Source organism: Elephantulus edwardii, unplaced genomic scaffold, assembly GCF_000299155.1.
Source record: "Elephantulus edwardii isolate Elephantulus edwardi_28Jun2011 unplaced genomic scaffold, EleEdw1.0 scaffold00272, whole genome shotgun sequence".
Classification (NCBI taxonomy): Eukaryota; Metazoa; Chordata; class Mammalia; order Macroscelidea; family Macroscelididae; genus Elephantulus; species Elephantulus edwardii.
The window spans coordinates 1,827,550-1,849,497 of NW_006400022.1; the positions used below are offsets into that span (position 1 = coordinate 1,827,550).

At 41.2% G+C, this 21,948-nt stretch overlaps 1 protein-coding gene across 1 annotated transcript in view; it reads right to left on the bottom strand.

Moving 5' to 3' along the window:
- Nucleotides 1-21,948, bottom strand: part of ADAMTS17 (ADAM metallopeptidase with thrombospondin type 1 motif, 17) — a 530,244-nt gene that overhangs the window by 170,068 nt on the left and 338,228 nt on the right. Inside the window, exon 14 of the mRNA XM_006900064.1 lies at nucleotides 10,317-10,444. Within this exon, the coding sequence (XP_006900126.1) occupies nucleotides 10,317-10,444 (128 nt within the window). The remainder of the gene's footprint in view (nucleotides 1-10,316; nucleotides 10,445-21,948) is intronic.

Genomic DNA, 21,948 nt, shown 5'->3' on the forward strand with positions numbered 1-21,948 from the left:
TTTAGAGAGGGACATCATGCTGGGCAGAGTAGAGGGACAGCGCAGGAGGGGAAGACCCTCTATGAGGTGGATTGATTCAGTGACTGGGGTACTCGGGATGGGTGTGTCAGAGGCAGTGTGATTGGCACAGGATAGAGCAGGGTTCAGGGCTGTTGTACACAGGGTCGCTATGAGTTGCAAAGGACTCGATGGCACATAACAACAACAACAACCTAGAAAAGTGAACTGTATCACTAATATAGGTAATATTACTAATAATATCACATGCAAGTAAAATTCTCCTAAAAATTATCCAAAATTGGAACAGTACATCAATAAAGAAATACCAGAAATAAAAGGTTGGTTTAGAAGAAGCCATGGCACTAGGAATATCATGGAAAATGTCAGATGGATCTTGGCTGAAAGCAGAGAGTACAGAGGTATGTGTATCTGTGTTTCATTGATCATGCAAAGGCATTTGACTGTGTGGATCACAACAAACTGTGGTTTCACTGAGAATAATGGGAATTCTAGGACATTTGATTGTGTTCCTGGGAAACTAGGATCAGGAAGCAGTGTCAGAAAAGATCAAGGAAACACTGCATGTTTCAAAATTAGAAAAGGAGTGTGTCAGGGATGTGTACTGTCTCCATATGTTTTCAATCTATATGCAAGAACAGATCATTTGGGAGGCTGGCTTTTATGAGGAGGAATGTAGTACCAGGATTGGAGGAAGAGTCATCAACAACTTGTGTTATGCAGATAACACAGCTCTGCTTGCTGAAACTGAAGAGGACCTGAAGTACTAGCTGCAGAAGGTCAAGCACTGTAGCCTGCAATATGGATTGAAGCTCAACATCATAAAAACAGAAGAAAAATTCTCACTAGAAGCCAAATGGCAGCATCATCATAGATGGAGAAGAGACTGAGATCATTAACAATTTTAGCTTGGTGGGTTCCACAATCAATAATACTCTTTGCACCAGCAGTCAAGAAATCAAAAGAGAAATGCACTATTTCATTTGCTGTCAGGAACCTCTCCAGGGTACTGAAGAGCAACAATGTCAGTCTGGAGGAGACTAAGGTACACTTGATTCAGGCCAGAATCTTTGCAACTGTTTACTATTCATAGGGGAGCTGGACAATGACCAAGGATGCCAGAAGAAGAATCAATGCCTTTGAGTTGTGGTGCTGCTGAAGAGTACTGACTATAATTAAGACTGCCAAGAGAAAAAATAGGTTCGTTATGGGAAGGGCAAAACTAAGTTGCTCCTTGGAGGAAAGGATTTTCAAGCACAACTTATCATAATTTGGGCATGATGACAGGAGGAAACAGACCTTGAAGAAGGACATCATGCTTGGAAAGGAGGAGGGATAGAACACGAGAGGAAGACCCAAGATTAGATAGATTGACACAGTAACTGGGGGAATGTGAGTACGGGTCTCATAGACAGTGAGATTGGTTCAGGCTAGGACAGAGCTGAGAGCTACAGAGTTCAGGAGATAGGACTCACAAATGACTCGATGACACATAACAAAAACAACAACAACAACAACACCTAGAAAAGTTAAGCATAAACAAGAGCACACTTCAAGGATGGCAGATTTTGGAAATATATTAATCAGGAGGGCTCTGTTAACATATTAAACTCCAAAATAATTTCTTAGTACATTTTCCTGCATGCTTATTAGTTCTTCAGTAAGGAATATCCTGAGGACAGTGGTCAGTCATATTCTATTCCCAGCCAATGCATCATAAATATAGCTAGTCATCACTCATCTATCAGTGGAGGCTTGCATGTATCTAGATTAAGAGGTTTCAGCAGAGCTTCCAAATTGAGACGGATAATGAAGCAAGGCAAGGAACCACTGCATTGTTCATAACTGGAAAGGGTGTACGCCAGGGATGTGTCCTATCTCCATATCTTTTCAATCTATATGTAGAACAGATCATCCAAGAAGCTGGGCTCTATGAGGAGTAATGTGGCATCAGGATTGGAGGAAGCTTCATTGCAAAAACTGAGGAGGACTTGAAGCACTTGGTGCAGGTAGTCAAGGACTGCAGTCTTAAGCATGGACTGTGATACTGGAGATGAGTATTGGCTATACCATGGACTGCCAGAGGAACAAACAGGTTAATTCTGAAGAGGATGAAATCAGGTTGCTTCTTGGAGGCAAGGATTTTGAGGCTTTGTCTGACATACTTTGGGCATATTGCAAGGAGGGACCAGTCCTTGGAGAGGGACGTCATGCTTGGGAGAGTGGAGGGACAGCACGAAAAAGGAAGACCCTCGATGAGATGAATTGATTCAGTGACAAGAGTCAATGAAAATCCTATGGATTACAACAGCCTGGTTTGCAATTCATCATGGAGATAGTGCAGGAATGGGAAGTGTTTCTTTCCTTTGTGTAGGAGTATGGCATCAATGGTTTGTCAGGGGCAAATTCCATGACACTTAACAAGAATAACCCTATGGGCAGAAGTGAGGTCTCAGAATGCTCCTAAATTTTGAACAGATTTTGGTATACACATTGGGGAAGTCACTGAATAGCTCAAGAACAGAAAAAGTCTGTTGAAATGGGTCCCACTTTGCAGATCGACTTAAGTTTAAGTGCATGAAATATACTAATCCATTCATTCATTTTTATTTCTTTATTCTATATGGAACCAAAGGCTATCACAGATTAATCAGACATATTCTTTCACTGAAGACACTTACAGGCTTCAATACATTTCAGTTCATTGTTTATTAAATTCAGGAATCATAAAAAAGTTATAGTCCAAGATATAAGGCCCAAGTCAAATGATACTGCTTGTTAGTGTGTTTCAGCAGAAATGTCATGAAAAATAGCCAGGCATGTTTGAATCTGTCCACAGTCAAGGAAGAGCCCTGTCTTGGTCATATAGACATTTAAGCTATTAACAGAAACACCACAATTGGATGGCTCTGCCAAACAGTAATTTATTCTAACACACTTGGAGTCTAGGAGTCTCAACTTACAGCATCATTGGCTGTGTTGGCTCTGCAGGAAGGTCCTTATATCCTTTCAACACATCAAGGCCCTGCATTACTTGGCCATCTGCATTTGTCTTGGAATTAATTGTTCCCTGGGCCTTGGAAGTTCTCAGGATAGTGCATTTTTTTCTTCATGGTATCCTTATGATCTGTTTGACTTGATTAACCTTTTTTTTTAATATCTCAAAAGGAGATTGACTCAAGATGTAACAAGACTGCATCTAGAGGACAGAATAAGTGAAAAAAGTCAGTCACAAAAGAAGTAATATTGTGTTAGACAAATGTTATAAAAAGCAAAGAAAAACAGAACCACTCTAGGATGGATAGCAAGGATGGGAAGGGAGAGAGAAGGGAGAAAAAGTAATAAATAGACAGAAACATATTAAAGTAGGCGAAGAGAAAGGCAATATTCATGATGTTCAAGGAAGTCAACACAATATTACTAAATAAAAGAAAGGCACAGGGGAGTGTGGAAAGATTAGTAAAAGTCAGAATTACAGCCAAGGAGCTGAAAAAAAAAAATACAATTGCACTGTGAGATTAAAATTGTTACTTTTGAAAAAAATGCATGGATGATTGAATGAAATTTATTTTTAAACCTTCACTGCAATTACAATTTTAATTTTTTAAAAGTATTAAAAATCTTATCTAACGTGGGTACTGTAATTAATGTCATAAAACAAAATAGATGGTTGAATGCATAACTAATTTGTTAAAATTACCAAAAATGATAAAATTGAGTCCTCTAGATTCCTCCTTGACTCATTAGATCCTGCCCTATATAGAACATCGGCCCAAACTCACCCCCTCAAGGTGGTTATGACACAAGCCAGGCTTCTAAGGTGAAAAGCTTTACAGAGGAGTCTGTCCATCTTTCCGCCAGGAGTGGCTCAGAGATTTGGACTGCTGACGTTTTTGTTAGCAGTCACAGAGGTTAAGCATTTTGCCACTAGAGCTCAGTAACATCACTGAGGTTAGAATTTAAAAGGAATAAAGTAATGACATCAGATCACAAGACACGGTCTACTCAAGTTGATATACATTTTGAGGTTGAAATAATTCACCGTGTAACAAATTCTAAGTCAGCAAGACCCATCTACTGTGTACCAGTAGTCCTAAGCAAGAGAATCAAGGCTTACTAACTTGATTTCTTTGATCCTAGATAGCAACAGTAGGAGTTATTAATGGTAGGACTCTTGATATAAGGGGACATGCTGAAAAACACAAGATGGTTGTGCTTCTTCTACAATTTCCTTCCACTTTTATGAGTGCTAAATTTAATTTCAGCATATTAAGGAATTTGTGACTCACTAAAATTAAAGTTAATAGAATCATTACAAAAACAGAACAAAATGGTTTTGTTAGCTTGTGTTACTGTTTGAATCAGCCAGTGCTGAGTAGAACTGACTCAAAATGTCATTTTTTGAGCCTCTCATCCATCCATTCATCTTTTACTTTTAACCTTTTACTAGTCACTGAATTTTTCATAATTTATTCAAATTCTTCATTGACTATGCAAAGGCATTTGACTGTGTGGATCATAACAAACTGTGGCTGACTCTGAGGAGAATGGAAATCCCAGAACACTTGATTGTGCTACTGCGAAACCTATACTTGGACCAGGAGGCAGTCGTCAGAACAGAGCAAGGGAACACTGCATGGTTCAAAATTGGGAAGGGCGTATACCAGGGATGCATCGTATCTCTATACCTTTTCAACCTATATGCAGAACAGATTATCCGGGAGGCTGAGCTCTATGAGGAGAAATGTGGGGTCAAGATTGGTGGACGATTTATCAACAATCTGCGTTATGGAGACGATACAACCCTGCTTGCTGAAACTGAAGAGGACCTGAAGCATCTGCTGCAGAGTGTCAAGGACTGCAGCCTACAATATGGATTGAGGCTCAATGTCAAGAAGACAAAGGTTCTCACCACTGGACCAATTGGCAGCATCAGGATGGATGGTGAAGAGATTGAGATTGTTAACAGCTTTAGTTTGCTTGGCTCCACAGTCAACACTCTTGGCACTAGTAGCCAGGAAATTAAAAGGCGCACTGCCATGGAAAGTCTGTTATTAGGGACCTCTCCAAAGTACTGAGGAGCAATGGTGTCTCTCTGGAGACTAAGGTGCGTTTGATACAGGCCATGGTCTTCACAATCACTTGTTATGCATCAGAGAGTTGGACAATGACCAAGGAGGATAGAAAGAGAATTGATGCCTTTGAGCTGTGGTGCTGGAGAAGAGTATTGAGGGTACCATGGACTGCTATGAAAACAAACAGATTCATCCTGGAAAGGGTTAAATCTGGTGGCTCCTTGGAGGCAAGGATTCTGAGGCTCTGTCTAACAATCTTTGGACATGTTGTGAGGAGAGACCGGTCCTTGGAGAAGGACATCATACTAGGTAAAGTAGAGGGACAGCGCAGGAGGGGAAGGCCCTCTATGAGGTGGATTGATTCAGTGACTGGGATAATCGGGATGGGAGTGTCAGAGACAGTGCGATTGGCACAGGACAGAGCAGAATTTAGGGCTGTTGTACATAGGGTCGCTATGAGTCACAAACGACTCAACGGCACATAACAACAACAACCCCCAAATAGCCAACATTATAGTTAAGGGAACAGAATAAGTGATGACAATACTTTCGCCAAGTGCTGCCTTAATGTAAAATGTGGGCTCTATTTACCTTTTATTATTTATAATTATAAATAGGGTATATAAACAGGTATCAATCCCTAGGATTTTTCAATATTGTTATTTTGTATCATTATCTTACTCATTCACAAGTACAACAGGAATCCAGAATACTCCATTTGGTAATTATAATCTGTATTTAATTTATTATCATTTTATTTAGTATGCCTTACTTTGAGTCGAGGAGCTCTAGGTGGTATAAATGGTTTACTGGAAAGATTAGTTGTTTTAAGAGAGCCAGCAGCACAATGAAAATGGCTTGGCATCCTTAAGACTACAAGAGCCTGGCTGATAAGGTGAATTATATGTTGGGCTACTAAGTAAGACTATGGCCATTAAAAACTCTATGGAGTGCAGTTTTGCTCTGATGTACATGCGGTCACTGTGCACTGAGTCAATGCCACAGCAACAGGGAATTTTTACTCTACTGATGAAAAGACTGAAGATTTTTACCACTTTTGTTGTCTGAAAATGATCAAATGTGCAATCAAGATGCATGAATAGAAATTGGTTACTGGAATGTAAAAGTTGGAAATGAAGAAGTCTCAGCATGCCCAATTGCACTGCTGAAGTCTTTCATCTGGTTGAGAGTCTTCCTCTCCTTCACTGATTCTCCACCTTTTCGTGCATGATGTTCTTTTCCAGGAATTTGTACCTCCTGAAAACTTGCCTAAAGCACGTGCGATGAAGTCACAACCAACCTTCTTTCTAAGAAGCCTCGTGGCTGCATTTTTTTTCCCAAGATAGAGTTATTCTTTTGTCAGTCCATGATAAATAAATATATATTCAATCATCACTTCCAATACCACAATTGAAATGAATAACTCTTCTTTTGGGCTTCATTATGCACTGTTGAACTTCACATATGTATGAACCAATCAAAAGTATTATGGTTTGGATCAGGTACACCTTAGTATTTAGACATGGAGCCTTGTTCTTTAATACTTTAAAGAGGTCCTTGACAGTAGGTCTTCCCACCACTTATTTTTCAGTTTGTCATACTGACAGTGTTCAAAGTTTACCAAGAGGTTAAGGATCAACAGAGGTCATGCATCCATGGAATAACTGAGGTACCTTAAGATACCCTGAAAGGCACCATTCTTTACACCTTTGAGTACTGTGTCCATACTCTGAGGATAAATGGCCAGACTCAGAGTTGCTGCTATTGCTGACTGCTCATAGGATTCCCACAGGCAATGGAAAGCAAATGCTGCCTGGTTCTATATCATTCCCAAGATCAGCTGTGCATTAGACCACTGGGATTCATAGGGTTTTCATCGGCTGATGTTCAGAAGTATATGGCCAGGCCTTTCATGCTGGTCTGTCTCAATCTAGAAACTCCAATGAAACTTGTTCCATTCCACAAGAACATTTAAGCTTTTATTGACGGATGATTGATGACTATGTATGAAGTACTTGGCCAAGAATTAACTGGGCCTCCTTCAGGGGAGGTCAGAATTCTACCATTGAACCTGTGCTCACTGTGTCATGCAACAAATAAAGTGATGACGGCAGAGGCAACTGAGATGTATGGTGGTAGGGGCATGTTCCAAGGCCATTCTTATTATTTCTAAGAACAGAGCAGGCTCTAGGTCAATGATGATTTGAAAACTACAGATTTACAGGTTTTCAAATATTCCCAGTAGTATCTCACTCCCACCCCACTGTCCAAAGATTTGAAAGGTTTCTCTTTCACAACACAGGGAAGACTGATCCTCTAGCTGAAATGATGTGATCAGAACCAAGGCTGTGGAAGGATTTAAAGATATTGATTATATAGGACTAAAATTACATCCAACCAGTAACGCAGACTGTGATGGTGGTCCAGCTGGCCCTACTCTAAAGACAAAGAATTCTTAACAGAGAAGTTTTTACTGGAGGAGTGTAAGCAGCATCAAGGAATTAACACAGCATATGATATTCAAGATTTGTGTGTGTGTGTGCACATGCACATGTGTGTATGTGATGTGTCCTCAAGTCGACTACAACTCAAGCCACAGATTTGAAAAATGTCCTGTCCTCCACCTTCTTTATCATCTCCAATACACTTTTTCTCATTGTTAAGTCATTGTGTCAGTCCATCTTTTTTGAAGGGCTTTTCTCTTTTGCCAACTATACACCTTTCCAAGCATGATATCCTTTCGCAAGGACTAGATCCTCCCAACAACATGAACAACACATGTGAGATGAAACTTTATCATCCTTACCTCCAAGGAGTACCCTGATTGCACTTTCTCGACTACATACATGTTTAGTCTTTTGGCAGTCCATATTCAGTATTCTTCTCTTCTCTAATACCACAACTCAAAGGCACTGATTTTTCTGTCATATTATGTCATTGTCCAACGTTCAGATGCACAGAAAGTAACTGAAAAGACCATGGCCTGCATCAAGTGCACCTTAGTCTTTTAACGTTAGCATTTGGAGAGGTCACCCAGAGCAAATTTTTCCAGTGAAATATTTCTTTTGATTTCTTGACTGCTGGTACCAAGGGTGCTGACTGTAGATCCCAGTAAGATGAAATCTTTGACAATTTGAATCTTTTCATCATCTTTAATGATGTTGACTATTGGCCCCAGTAGTGAGGATTTTTGCTTTCTTGATGATGAGCTATAACCCATACTCAAGGCTGTAATCTTTGATCTTCTGCAGCAAGTATTTGAATCCCCCTATTTTCAGCAAGCAAGGTTGTATCATCTGCATAGCAGATATATAGGTAATGCAGATAAAGCAAATATATGCATAATACCTCAGATAAGACACATACAGTAACTAGGGCAATGGAGATAGGTGTGTCAGAGTCAGTGAGACTGGCTTAGAACAGGGCAGGCTTCAGAGCTGTTGTACATAAGGTCACTATGAGTCGCAGGCAACCCAATGACACATAACCACCACCACAGGATTTACCACATTATCCAATCTGCTGCACATAAGCTATGAAGGGGTTCTGACTTAAGGGCAATGAGGGTTTTTTTTCAGTTTGTATATACACACATACACAGATGGGGAAGGAGAAGGGAGAGAAAGGGATTGATTTATCTCAAAGAAATGGCTCACATTATCATACAATCTGGAAAGTCCCAAATCCTGAGATCAGACTTCAGAATCATGCCTTTTAAGAGGTATTTATTATTGTCTAATGAGGTTCAGAAATCCAACAGCAGGATTGTTTGGGGACTGTCTTCTAGATATGACTCATGTAATCATGGAGGCTGATGAATCCAAGGTCAGCAGTTAAGGGAGGCTACTAGTTCAAGTCTAAGAATGGATGTGACAAGCATTTGCAAGACTCAGGTCAAACAAAAGCAAGAGAACTTAGCCAAACATCCATATACATTATGTATAGAGCTGGACAATGACTAAGGATGACAGAAGAAGAATTGATGGCTTCAAGTTGTGTGCTGGAGTCTTGAACATATCATGGACTGTCAAGAAAACAAACAGGTCTGTCTTGGAGAGAGTGAATTAAGTCTCTCCTTGGAGGCTAGTATTCTGAAGCTCCATCTCATGTACTTTGGACTGGTCCTTGGAGAAGGACATAATACTTGGAAGGGTGGAGGGGACAGCGCTGGAGAGGAAGACCTTGAGCAAGATGGATTGATACAGTAACTGGGGTAATGGGGGTTGGTGTGTTGGAATTAGTGAGACTAGCTCGGGACAGGAAAGAGTTCAGAGCTATACTGTACATAGATAGGCTCCTTATCAGCTGCATGCCACACAATGGCACATAACAACAACAACAACAACAACATACTATATTGTTTGTTTTTTATTTAAGCTTTTTGTTTAGAGTCAACAAGACCTCCTGGAGAGTCTTTGTATTTAAACGTCTGTTGTTATTATATTTTTGAAGAATATTCTTCTAAGTGGTACTGCACTCTTCAGTCAACTTGCTGTACTGAAGTAACCTGGGGTAGCTGTGATGCTGAACCTTGTGCCACTGCAGTTTCAAATTAACGGTTACGCATGGTGGACAGTGGTGGAGCTCCCAGTTTAAGACAGGTTTTGGAAGCAGGAGTGGCACCATTTCCTAAACAACATGCCTCTGGAAAGCCTTCAGGTCTTTTGTACATAGAGTTGCTATGAGTCATGCTTGACTCAATGGCAATCAACAACAACAACAACAACAACATAGACCCTTTATTGACACTCTCTCAACTTATTGGCTGCTCTTAGTAGATCTCACTGTGGAGGTATCTCTCCTGGTCCTGAGATGGAAAAGAGCTCAAAGGAGTTTTCATCAAAGTAGTGCAGTGATTTCAGATAGTGTCATCACATGACTACAGACATCCTTAATATAATATTCCTATCTACCCATTTTTCTTTCATGATGTCTAAAGCTACTTTAATTTTTTTTTTTAGATGATTTGTTTTGGGCACCTCAGCTCCTGGTAAGCATGACAGCATGACTTAGGGCAGAGATCCCAGGTGGGTTTGACACTCAACCAGCTGCTATGTGTGAGGCTATGTCTGGACACAGGATGCAAGCAGCACCATCAGTGTATTTGTGAGAAAACTGATTTCCCAAAAGGCTCTGAGGCATTACTGCCCGGCTCTAGCCCAATATGCATAAAGGCAGTCATCTCACCAAAGCCCCCATTAAGTCACAGGAAAAGTACATCACCTGGCACCTGCCATGCACGCAGAGGTCCATCTCGTAGGGCCCACAGGGAGTGCCATCTAAGACCCTTTCGGCCACCAGCAGCGGGGACTCCTTCCCAAGGGGTGAGCAGTAGAGTTCACAGGGCTTATCTGGGGAAGGAAAAGTTGAGGATATTTACGTGGGAAAGAAGTTGTGCTCACATATGATAGAGATGCATGTGAAAGTTGGGCATCAAGCTGGGCAAGGTCAGCCTGAAAAGTCACCTGGACAACCACCCCTGGGAATACCCAAAAGGCAACAAAGGGAGCAAGGCACCAAAATGCAAATGCATGACAGATCCTCTCCAGCTCGTCTGACATATTTTGGACATGTTGCAAGGAGGGGCCAGTCCTTGGAGAGGGATGTCATGCTTGGGAGAGTGGAAGGACGACACAGGAGAGGAAGACCCTTGATGAGATGGACTGATTCCGTGGCTGGGGTAATGGGGGTAAGCGTGTCAGAAACAAGGAGATTGGCATAGGATCGAGCAGGGTTTAGGGCTGATAACACAGAGTCCCTATGAGTCGTAAGCAACTCAATGGCACATAACAACAACATAACATGACAGATCATGGGTGAAAAGAGTTTTTTCATTTTATTTCCTCTCGCTTGCACCCAAACTCTATCCTACAAACTCTCCTCAACATTTCCTTTCCCATAAGGATGAACAAGCATCCTCCTGCATGTTAGCCTCTAAGTATGTTGGATGCATTTGAAGGCTAAGTGAAGGAGAAGATTGCAGTGGGAGAGGTTCTTATCTGATGAGATATAAAATGTGATGAGAAAGTCCTGGAAAAGTCCTAATAGGATAGAGAATAGATTGAGAATACAGGGAATCTAGAACAATTAGTAGGAGCTGTGTCATTGGTAGAGTAGGAATCTGGTTTCTGTTGCCTCTTGAACCACTTGAGTATCCAGAATGTACCAGGCTCACAGGCTTTTGCTTAGGTTGCTCCCTCTGCCTCGGAAGCCTTGCCTACTAGGCTTTCTGGAAAACACAAATTACCCTGAAAACTCCCATTTTAGCACTCTTTTCTCGCATGCCTACTCATGGGACAGCCATCTTTGCATATACTCCATTAAACCTTCTTGCTATTATTATCCTGGTGACCTTTAATGGTTTCACCAATGCCCAGATAGACCATCATCTCTTAGAAGGGAAGTTCCACTGCTAAAGGTTCTGAAATGAATGGATCTCAGCTATTACCTGTGGTCAATCTGGCTCCCAGTCAAGATGACCTCACATACATGAACAGAATGTTATCTAACTCTGGACTGTCCTTGTAACTGGGATACTTAAGTCCATGGTTGTAGCCACTGTGCCTTCTGGCTGCTTTCCAACCTATGGAATCACCTTTCAGCAGTATTACCAGACAACATTCTACCATGATCCATAGATTCCCCCCCCCCATGTCTTTGGGAAGTAAATTTCCAGGCATCTTCCTAGTCTGCATTAACCTGAAAGCTCCACTGAAATTTGTCCAATATGGGTGATTATGGTATTTGAAATACTGGTGGCATAGACTCGAGGATTCTAGTAACAGAACATGATATGGTAGTATCAGAACAGGACAGGATAGTACAAAGGACTTGACAGAGTAATCTTACTTCATTTTAATTTTAAAATAATTGAATGGTCAAGCCTTCCAGGATTGAGACCACACTGTCTTCCATGTTTCTAGGTCAGGCTTGGGATTTGTTCTATACAGTTACTAAAAGTCTGACCAAACTAATGGATTTGTTCCTCTCTATGGAATTACAAAACAGGAATACACCCTTTTCTATGCCTTTTTCTTGGGCCATCCATGTGATTGTACTGTACATGTGATTGTTTTGCAAAGGGAATTTCCAAAGAGAGAAGCAATTTTGTGCCACATCAGCTAGGCCTGTGTCACCACCATAAGTTCTATTCACTGTGTGTTCTTGAAGTCTTAGAGTGAGCAAGTCAGGGATAGAGAGGCTTCTGAAGCTGATGTGACCTCTGAGGACCTTAGCTCCCAGGTGGAAGTCCTTGTTAGGGTAGATGTTCTGTTTATCCAGTGGGTTGGGGATTTCATGAGTGTATAATGTTCACTGGGTTCCACCGGCGCCTCTTCCACAACATCTACTGGCTCACAGGCACAGTGGGTAAATGCTTCCCTAGAGGTGAACTAGAATAAAGTCTTAGGGGTGAGGAGTAAACGTCAGAGGTATGGTATAAAATTCATCCAATTAGGGGAAAAAAATTTCTTCAGTGTATTTTTCTTCTTCTTTTTTCTTGTTTTTTCTCTTCTGTGCATTTTTATGAAGACGTTATTCCATTAATTCATCCCCAAAACACGGCCTCTCCTCTGTGATAGGTGAGCAGTGAAGTCTTTAGGGAGCCAGAGGTCTCACGGACACACACACTAAGGGTAAGGCAGAAGGTGAGCCATCTAGAGATGGGTCTGATTTGAGCTTTCCAAGCACAGCATGCTCTCAAAGAATGGTTTCATTCCCAGGCTGGCAGGCTGGCGTGGCTGGCACTCTATGTCAGTGGGACCCACACAGGTAGCTGATGGGAGAGAAACGGGCATTACTGACAGCTAGCTCTACAATGGCTCATATGACAAGTTTTGAAGTACTCTGTGGGACCATCAGGTCCTTACCATTTAGGGGAATCTGGAGGAGAGGCACTCTTAATCCTGATTGCTTGGGTGGGGCTGTCTATTCAGCTCCTGAGTTAACTCTGATATTTTACTTAAGGAAGTATTTCTCAGTTGAAATAGTTTGAAAAGTGGATCTTAATGACATTGAGACTAAAACATGGGAATAACAGAGCTCTGAGGTGATTTGTTTAAAATATGTAAAGACGATGATAGTATGAACTATAGCCCTCAAAATGTATGAAGCTTTGCCCTTGTACCTATTGTCTGAAAATATACTCTTAGAGCATGTTATTAGTTAACATGATGTCATACTGGAGTAGAATTCTGAATGGCATTCATATAAAAGGAGGTGAAGGAACACAGACAGACAGAAAGGAGAAAGGTACCTGGCAACAGAGTATGCCATAGCTACAAGTCAAGTAAGGTCAAGGGCTACTAAAAATAGGAAGAAACAAGAAAGGATCTTGCTCTACAAGCCTGCTGACACCCTGAATTCAGATTTCTTGGCTCCAGAACTGTAAAAGCTTCAGTATCTATTCCCATAAGTCATCCAGCTTGTGGTGCTGTTACAATAGCCTTAAGAAATGATAAGGATCCAATTTTAAGCATGTACCACTTACAAGGGGTTCTGGTGGATTGCCCAGAGGTAGCTGCACTGCAAATGCAGCAGCTTTCTTGTGGCAGGTTTTCAGAAACAGTCATCACATTGGAGGAGACTGCTCATCTTATTGTGCTGAGCAGCTGGTGGGTTTGATCTGTGTGCCTTCAGGATTGCAGCACAGCTTCTTACCACTATGCCACCAGAGCTCCCTATCCACTCCTGTTTCCTATGGATAGGTCTCATTTGCTTCAGGTAAGTGACTCACAAATAAGACTATCTGCCATGACCAGCTTCAGAGCGGAGAACTCAGAAACCAGAAGTATGCATGTGGCAGAATAGTGTTGTGGGGGCAGTTTAATAGATTCTGGTTTCAGAGTACATACTGAGATTTGGACAAAGATGAAAATGAGGTTAGGAGATAAAAGCAGAGACTGCTTTGAGCTAAGTAAAAAAGACACATTGAAAAAGGAGGGAGATTATTCACCTGAATTCCTCATGTGAGTATTAGGCATGGGGAACCAAGCTCAGATATGTATAATCTTGGTCTGGACCTCAGGACAAGAAGGCATGTGGAAATCCATCTGCACTGTGACAATGCTTTCTGTGGTTCAGTGTTTGAGGGACACCAGGCTCTACAACTGAGTCAGAAGTAAGACTTTCAGGGAGCTCTGGTGGCCTAGTGGCAAGAAGCTGCACTGCAATCCCAGAGGCACGCAGTTCAAATCCACCAGATTCTCTGCTGGAAAAGGAGGGATAATCTCCTCCTGTACGAGTCAGATCAGATTTGATGGTACATTCACACAAAATAATAATTAAAAAGAATTAGAAATAAGACTTTCCCTCTTCACTTGTCAGAACTCTCTCCATCTTCTTCTCTCCTTTTTTGAAGAGTCTTCTCATAATTCAGGGCACTCTAAAATTCTAGCATGGTATAGTATTATCTGTCAAAGGGACTGAAAAGGACATTTATCAAATTTGAACCAAAGGAGGTTCATTTCCTTCCCCATATAGTCTTGGGGGGGGGATAAATCTCTAGAATGAAAAAAATTCACTTTTTAAAGACTGTTCCAACTCATAACAACCCTCCACTAGATTTCTAAGCTGTAATTCTCTACTGAAGGAGGGATTCCATGTTTCTCCTTCAGAGAAGCTGGTGGATTTGAAGCATTGAGCTCTTGGTTAGCAGCCTGATACATTATGTACCAGTGCGCCTTCTTAAAATCAGTAGTAGCAGGTTATTGTATACTCTCAGTGCTGTCAATTCACAAAAATTTCATAATTGACACTGTATAAGTTTTCAGAGGCTGTGAATCACACAGGAAGAGAGTTCTTATCCTTCTCCCTCAGAGACACTGCCTTTGGGTTCGCAGTGCAACTCCCTCCCACCAGAGCTCTGTTATCGCTATATGCTTGACTTAGGTCAGATCCAACTTATGGTGGCTTTGCATATAAAAGAGTAAGAGGCTTTCTGGTCCTGTGCCATCTTCATGATCACTGATATGTCTGACTTCATTGTTCAGTCATTTCATCTCACTGAGGGTCTCCCAAATTTTTGCTGACTCTATACCTGTGTGGACCACAACAAACTGTGGCTGACTCTGAGAAGAAACGGAGTCCCAGAACACTTGATTGTGCTTCTACAAAACCTATACTTGGGCCAGAAGGTAGTTGTCAGAACTGAGCAAGGGAACACTGCATGGTTCAAAATTGTGAAGGGTATACACTAGGGATATATCTTATCTCCATACCTTTTCAATTTATATGCAGAACAGATCATCCAGGAGGCTGGCTCTATGAGAAATCTGACATCAGGATCGGATCATCAACAATCTGCGTTATGCAGATGACACAGAAGGACCTGAAGAACGTGCTGCAGAAAATCAAGGACTGTACCCTCCAATATGGACTGAAGCTCAATATCAAGAAGACAAATATTCTCACCACTGGAGTGGCTGGTAGCATCATGATGTATGGTGAAGAGATTGAGATTGTAAACAGCTTTAGTTTGCTTGGCTCCACAACCAACACTCTTGGCACCAGCAACCAGGAAATTAGAAGATGCATTGCACTGGAAAAGTCTGCTGTCAGAGACTTCTCAAAGTACTGAAGAGCAACGATGTCAATGTGGAGACTAAGGTGCACCGGATGCAGGCCATGTTTTTTTCAATCCCTTGTTATCCATCAGAGAGCCAGACAATGACTAGGTATGATAGAAGGAGAACTGATGCCTTTGAACTTTGGTGTTGGAGAAGAGTATTGAATATACCATGGACCATTAGGGGAACATACAGGTTCATACTTGAGTGTCGGAGACATGCTAACTTGTAAAGCAAGATTAGCCCTGTAGAGTAAAACCAGCAAGACTAACTCCATCTTGGCTAGAACATCTGCTTGGCAATAAACTCAAGGATGTTAATGAATCAGAATGACCAAAGGTCTCAGACCTTAGGGAATGTAGTGTCCTTATCAACCGAAACTCTTGGTTCCTTAGAGCACACAATAAGGTATGCTGGAAAACATCTTTGTATTGTGCTGAGGTCTGTGAGAGTTAATGTTTGACCAGACAGTCAACATCCCGGAGGGAACGAGATAATGCGATTGTTACAGCAGATGTGCTTCTAAAACCTATATAGGCTTTTTCTGAAAAATAAAAAATTGCTATTCGCTATCAGCAGTAGTCTCTCTGCGTCTTCATTTAATCCTCGTCCCTTCTCTCGGCAGAACTGTTCAATCCAAGGAGGCTGGACCCCGTTACTTGAGAGGGTTAAACCAGGCTGCTCCTTGGAGGTAAGAATTTTGAATCTTAGTCTGACATACTTTGGACATGTTGCAAGGAAGGATCAGTCCTTAAGGGGGACTTCATGCTTGGGAGGATGGAGGTGTGACAGTACAGGAGAGGAAGATCCACAATGAGAGGGACTGATTCAGTGACTGGGGTAATCGGGATGGGTGTATCAGAGACAATAAGATTGGCACACGATAGAGCAGGGCTGTTGTACATAGGGTCACCATGAGTCGCAGGTGACTTGATGGCACATAACAACAAAACAACAACAACAACATACCTAACTCCATACTTTTTCAATCGATATGCAAAACAGATCATCCGGGGGCTGGGCTATATGATGAGGAATGGACGAGGGTAAAGGGACAGAGAAAGAGAGGAAGATCATTGATGAGATGGATTGATTCAGTGACTGGGTAATGAGTGTAGGTGTGTCAGAGACAGTAAAGTTGGCACAGGATAGAGCAGGTTTCAGGGCTATATTGTACATAGGGTCACTAGGAGTCACAAGTGACTCAAAAGCACATAACAACAACAACAACAACATACAAAACACAATGTCCTTTCCTCGGAGTAGGTCTTACTTGGTAGCATGCTCAAAATAAACAAGATGAAGTCTTGCTATTCTTGTTCCTAAAGAAGATTTCAGTTTTATTTTTTTCTGATTAATGTATTTGCTTCATATAATATTCAATATTTTAATTTTGTCAGCACAATTCAAATAAACCAATTCTTCCGTCTCTTTATCCTCCAGCTTCCACCGGCATATGAGGCATTATAAAAGACCATCTTGGATAACTTTCTCAGTGATACACACAGTGATATTTTCCCTTTTTAGAACTTGGAACATGTCTTTTGCTGCAGACTTGTCCAAAACAAAATGTCATTTGCTTTCTTGACCCCTATTTCAAAGTAGAATGAAATTTTAAAGTTGTAATAGTCTCTCCATTTATCAAAATATTGCCCAGTTTACATTTTTAAAATATTATGCAGCACCACACATTTCCACACTCTGAGGAAAAGAAGCTTAGGCCTTCCATCTTACCTAGCTGGTGCACATGAAGATGAAATTCTCAGGAGGGCTTGGTTCTGGAGTCTGACTAGCTCGCCCACTGTTAAGATTTATTCTTGAGTAAGGGCCCCAAAGCAAGGCCAGCAGAGAGCCTCAGAGGCTTATGACACATACGAGTCCATGAATCTAGATAATTCCTCCTGTTGCTCTGCTGTTGGCAGGATACCAGTGGGGCAGATATGGGGTGCTACCCAGACCCTATCGAAGGTAATAGGTGGTAAGAGTTGATGCATTATTGTTACCTTTCTAACACCTTTTATTGTTTTAAACTACTACCAATTTAGCTTGCAATTCATGATAATCATGAACAGCATGGGTGCTGCTGTTGTTAGGTGTCATCAAGTTAACTATAAACTCATAGCATCCTATGAATAACAGATCTGAACTTTGCCTTATCCTGCATGATCCTCTTATCGGTCATGCTCAAGCCCACTGTGTTAGCCCATTTAGTGGAGAGTCTTCCTCACTTTCTCTGACCTTCTACCTTTTCCATCATGATCCCTCTCTCCAACGATTACTTCCTGCTAAAAATATGTCCAAAGCATGTGAGGCCAATTTTCAATATCCTTGCCTCTAAGAAACACTATGGCTTCATTTCCTATACTTGGTTGTTATTTTGGGAAGTCCATAGTACATAGTCTATTCAAGACTCTTATCCAACACCACAATTCAAAAGCATCGATCCTTATTCATTGTCCAACTATCAGATGCATAGGATACAACTGAAAAGACATGGCTTGGATCAGGCACACACCTAGTCTTTAAACAGACATCCTTTGGAGAAGTCTTTGTTAATAAATTTTCCCAATGCATGTCTTTTTTTTTAAATTAATAAGAGTGTTAATCATATTTATAATGTGAAGAGATTGAGATTTTAACAGCTTCCATTTGCTTGCTCAACAATCAACACTCTTGGTACCAGCAGCCAGGAAATTAAAAAATAAACGTCTGCTGTCAGATATGTCTCCAAAGTACCGAAGAGCAACGATGTCAGTCTGGGGACTAAGGTGCCTCTGGTCCTGGCAATGGTCTTCACCATTACTTATTATGCATCAGAGAGCTGGACAATTACTAGGGATGATAGAAGGAGAATTGATGCCTTTGAGCTGAAGTGCTGGAGAAGAGTATTGAACATATAGAGGGTAAAGCCAGGGTGCTCCTTGGAGGCAAGGATTCTGAAGTTTAGTCTGACATACTTTGGACATGTTGCAAGGAGGGATCAGTCCTTGGAGAGGGATGTCATGCTTGGGAGGGTGGAGGGACAGCACAGGAGAGGAAGATCCTGGAAGAGATAGATTGATTCAGTGACTGGGGTAATGGGGGGTAGGTGTGTCAGAGACAATACGACTGACATAGGATAGAGCAGGGTTTGGGAATAATATAGCGTCCCTATGAGTTGCAAGTGACTCAACGGCACATAACAACAATAACATTTTGACATTACTATATCCAGTATTCATTTTAAAAATATATCTTAACATTATTATATGGAAGAAACAAAAAAGGAACAACAGTATTCATAAGGTTAAATCAACAAAAATCTTAACACATAAAACATTTAAAGATATCCCAGCTTCATCTTTATTCTCTATCTTTAACTTGTCTTACTCATATGCATAGGGTCTCTGGCCTCTGACTTTGTCTCTGGTCAAAAGTAGTTTTTCAATTTCCTTTCCAGCTTTGTAGCAACAGAAGTAACTATTTTAGCTTTACTTCCTAAGCTCCAAATTTACAAAATCCCATGCTTTTATGGGTCTGGAGCCATTGCAACTACATCCACTGCTTCTGAATCTAGCTATAAAAATAAGTGAGGAAAAAAACTGTCCTAACACATTGAAAAATATAGAGCGCTTACCACTTCATCTTCCTAAGTGCAAATGTCACAGAAAGACCTGAATAAGAAAGAAATTCCCTGCTAGACTGGACTCGATATGGGAAGCATGTATAAATGGGCATTCCGAGAAATACTAATGCAACATGTCTTTTGATTTCTTGATGACTTCTACCATAAGTATTGACTGTTGTGATTGTTAGTGCCATTGCATTTCTTGTGGCTCACAGAAACCCTATGTACAATAGCTCTGAGGCCTCCTGTATCTTGAGCCAACCTTGTTGTCTCTGACATACCTACCCCCATTAACCCAGTCACTGAGCCAATTCATCTCATCCAGGGTCTTCCTCTCTTGCACTGTCCTTCCACCCTCTCAAGCATGATGTTCCTCTCCAAGGACTGGTCCCTCCTTGCCGAAAGTATGTCCAACAGAGCTCAGAATCCTTGCCTCCAAGGAGCAGCCTGGCTTTACCCTCTCTGGGATGAACCTGTTTGTTCTCCTAACAGTTCATGGCATATTCAATATTCTTCTCCAGGACCACAGCTCAAAGACATCAATTCTTCTTCTATCATCTCTAGTCATTGTGCAGCTCTCTGATGCATAGTAACTAATTGTGAAGACCATTGCCTGGACCAGGCCCACCTTGCTCACTAGACTGACATTATTGCTCTTCAGTACTCTGGAGAGGTCTCTCACAGCCGACTTTCCCAATGCAATTCATCTTCTGATTTTCTATCTGCTGGTACTAAGAGTGTTGATTATGGAGCCAAGAATAAAGTCATTGATCATCCGCAGCAAGTATTTCAAGTTCTCTTCACTTTCGGTAACCAAGGTATGTCCTCTGTTGACAATGCAGATTGCTGGTGAGTCTTCTTCCAATCCTGATTCCACTTTCCTCTCACACAGTCCAGTGTCTCCAGTGTCTTGGAACAATTTGCCCAGCATACAGATTGAATAGATATGGGAAAAGGATACAACCCTAGCATATACCTTTCCTGATTTTAAACCATGATGAGTGGTTTTGTTCTGTTTGGACAACTGTTTCTTGGTCTATGTAAAAGTTTCACATAAGCAAATGAAATGTTCCGAGATTCCCATTCTTCTCAATGTTAGTCATAATTTGGTATGATACACACAGTCAAATGCCTTTGCATAGTCAATCAAAAACAACAAACATCTCCCTAGTATTCTCTACTTTCATCCAAGATCCACCTGACATCAGCAATGATATCCCTTGGGCCATAGTCTCTTCTGAATCCAGCTTGAATTTTTCAGTTTCCTGTCAATGTACCATTCCAGGCATTTTTGAGGGTCCCCCCCCACATTATCATAATTAAAATTTTACTTTATGTACAAAGTGGCGGTCTTGATTTGTGTCATACAGATGTCTTGAGTAAGCCATTCAAGGTCAACTCTTGACATACTGACAGAAATCCTGTCAATGTATATTGCATCTGTATTTCTGAAACTGTATGTGCTGGTCTGAGCATACATGGCATAAGTGGGAAGAATGTGAGAATTTTCACGGGTGACTCCAATAGAATTGCTGATGACTTATCTTCCCTCAAAAAATGGCAATGACTCCAACCATTTTTTTATAATATTCAGCAAGATTTTACTTTCATATACTATTAAGGATACTGTTCAATAATTTCCACATTCTGTTAAATCAGCATTTTGGGGGAATAGGAACAAATATGAATCTCTTCTAGTCATGAGAACTATATCCAGTACTATATCCAACTATGTTATTCCATTGTCCACAGGCTTTTCAAAGACCAGTTATTTCAGAAGTGATGTTCAGTCCTGTTTCTTGGTCTGTCATAGTCAGGAAGTTCCACTGAAGCCTGTTTACCACGAGTGACCCTGCTGTTATCTGAAAGTCAGTGTCATGGCTGCCAGCATCACAGTGACAGATGTTACCAAAGTCCAGCAAACTCACATACCAGTGGTGGCAAACCCATGCACAATGGAATAACATGCTGCCTGGTCCTGTACTGTCCCCATGACTGCTCACAAATCAGATTGTTGTGATTCATACAGTTTTAACTGGATGATTCTTACAAGCAGATCACTTATTTTCCTCCTAGCCTGGAAGAGCCTTGGAAATCACTTCATCATCAAAGCAGCAGGTACAGTTCTACTGACAGGCATTTCTAACATTTCCAAATTCTGACATATATCTCATCTAAAAGATCAGATGAAGGACTGCTGATTTGCCTGAATGTTGACAGATTATGAGAAAGCCAGTGCAGAGAAGCCAAGAGCAAAACTTGAGAGTATGTGCTGTGTGCAGGCCAAAGAAAGTCCTGACAGTTCATAAGGCCCAGCACTCAAGCTCTCCCTTTCATCCTAGTCCTAGGTCACATGAGACAACCTCCTTGGTAACAGATTTCTTCTGTTTCATGAAGAAATGTCACCAATTTTACTGATTTGGGAACAGAGTATTCCTATCATGGCAAATTTCTTCTATGGAAACTCAAACCTAGACTGTCCTGGGAGTCCTCCCTCTCTATTTATTTCTCTTCCTACCTAGGCATCAGTCCATACAGCATATAATTTCTTTGTAGCATATAATTTTATAGGTCAGGTCAAAGTCAATGGATCAAGGCAATGTCTTAAATGTGGTGTTGCCAGTGATGCCTGGTCCTAAACTTGCAGAAGTGGGTGGTGATGGTCTGCTGCAGAATACAGACT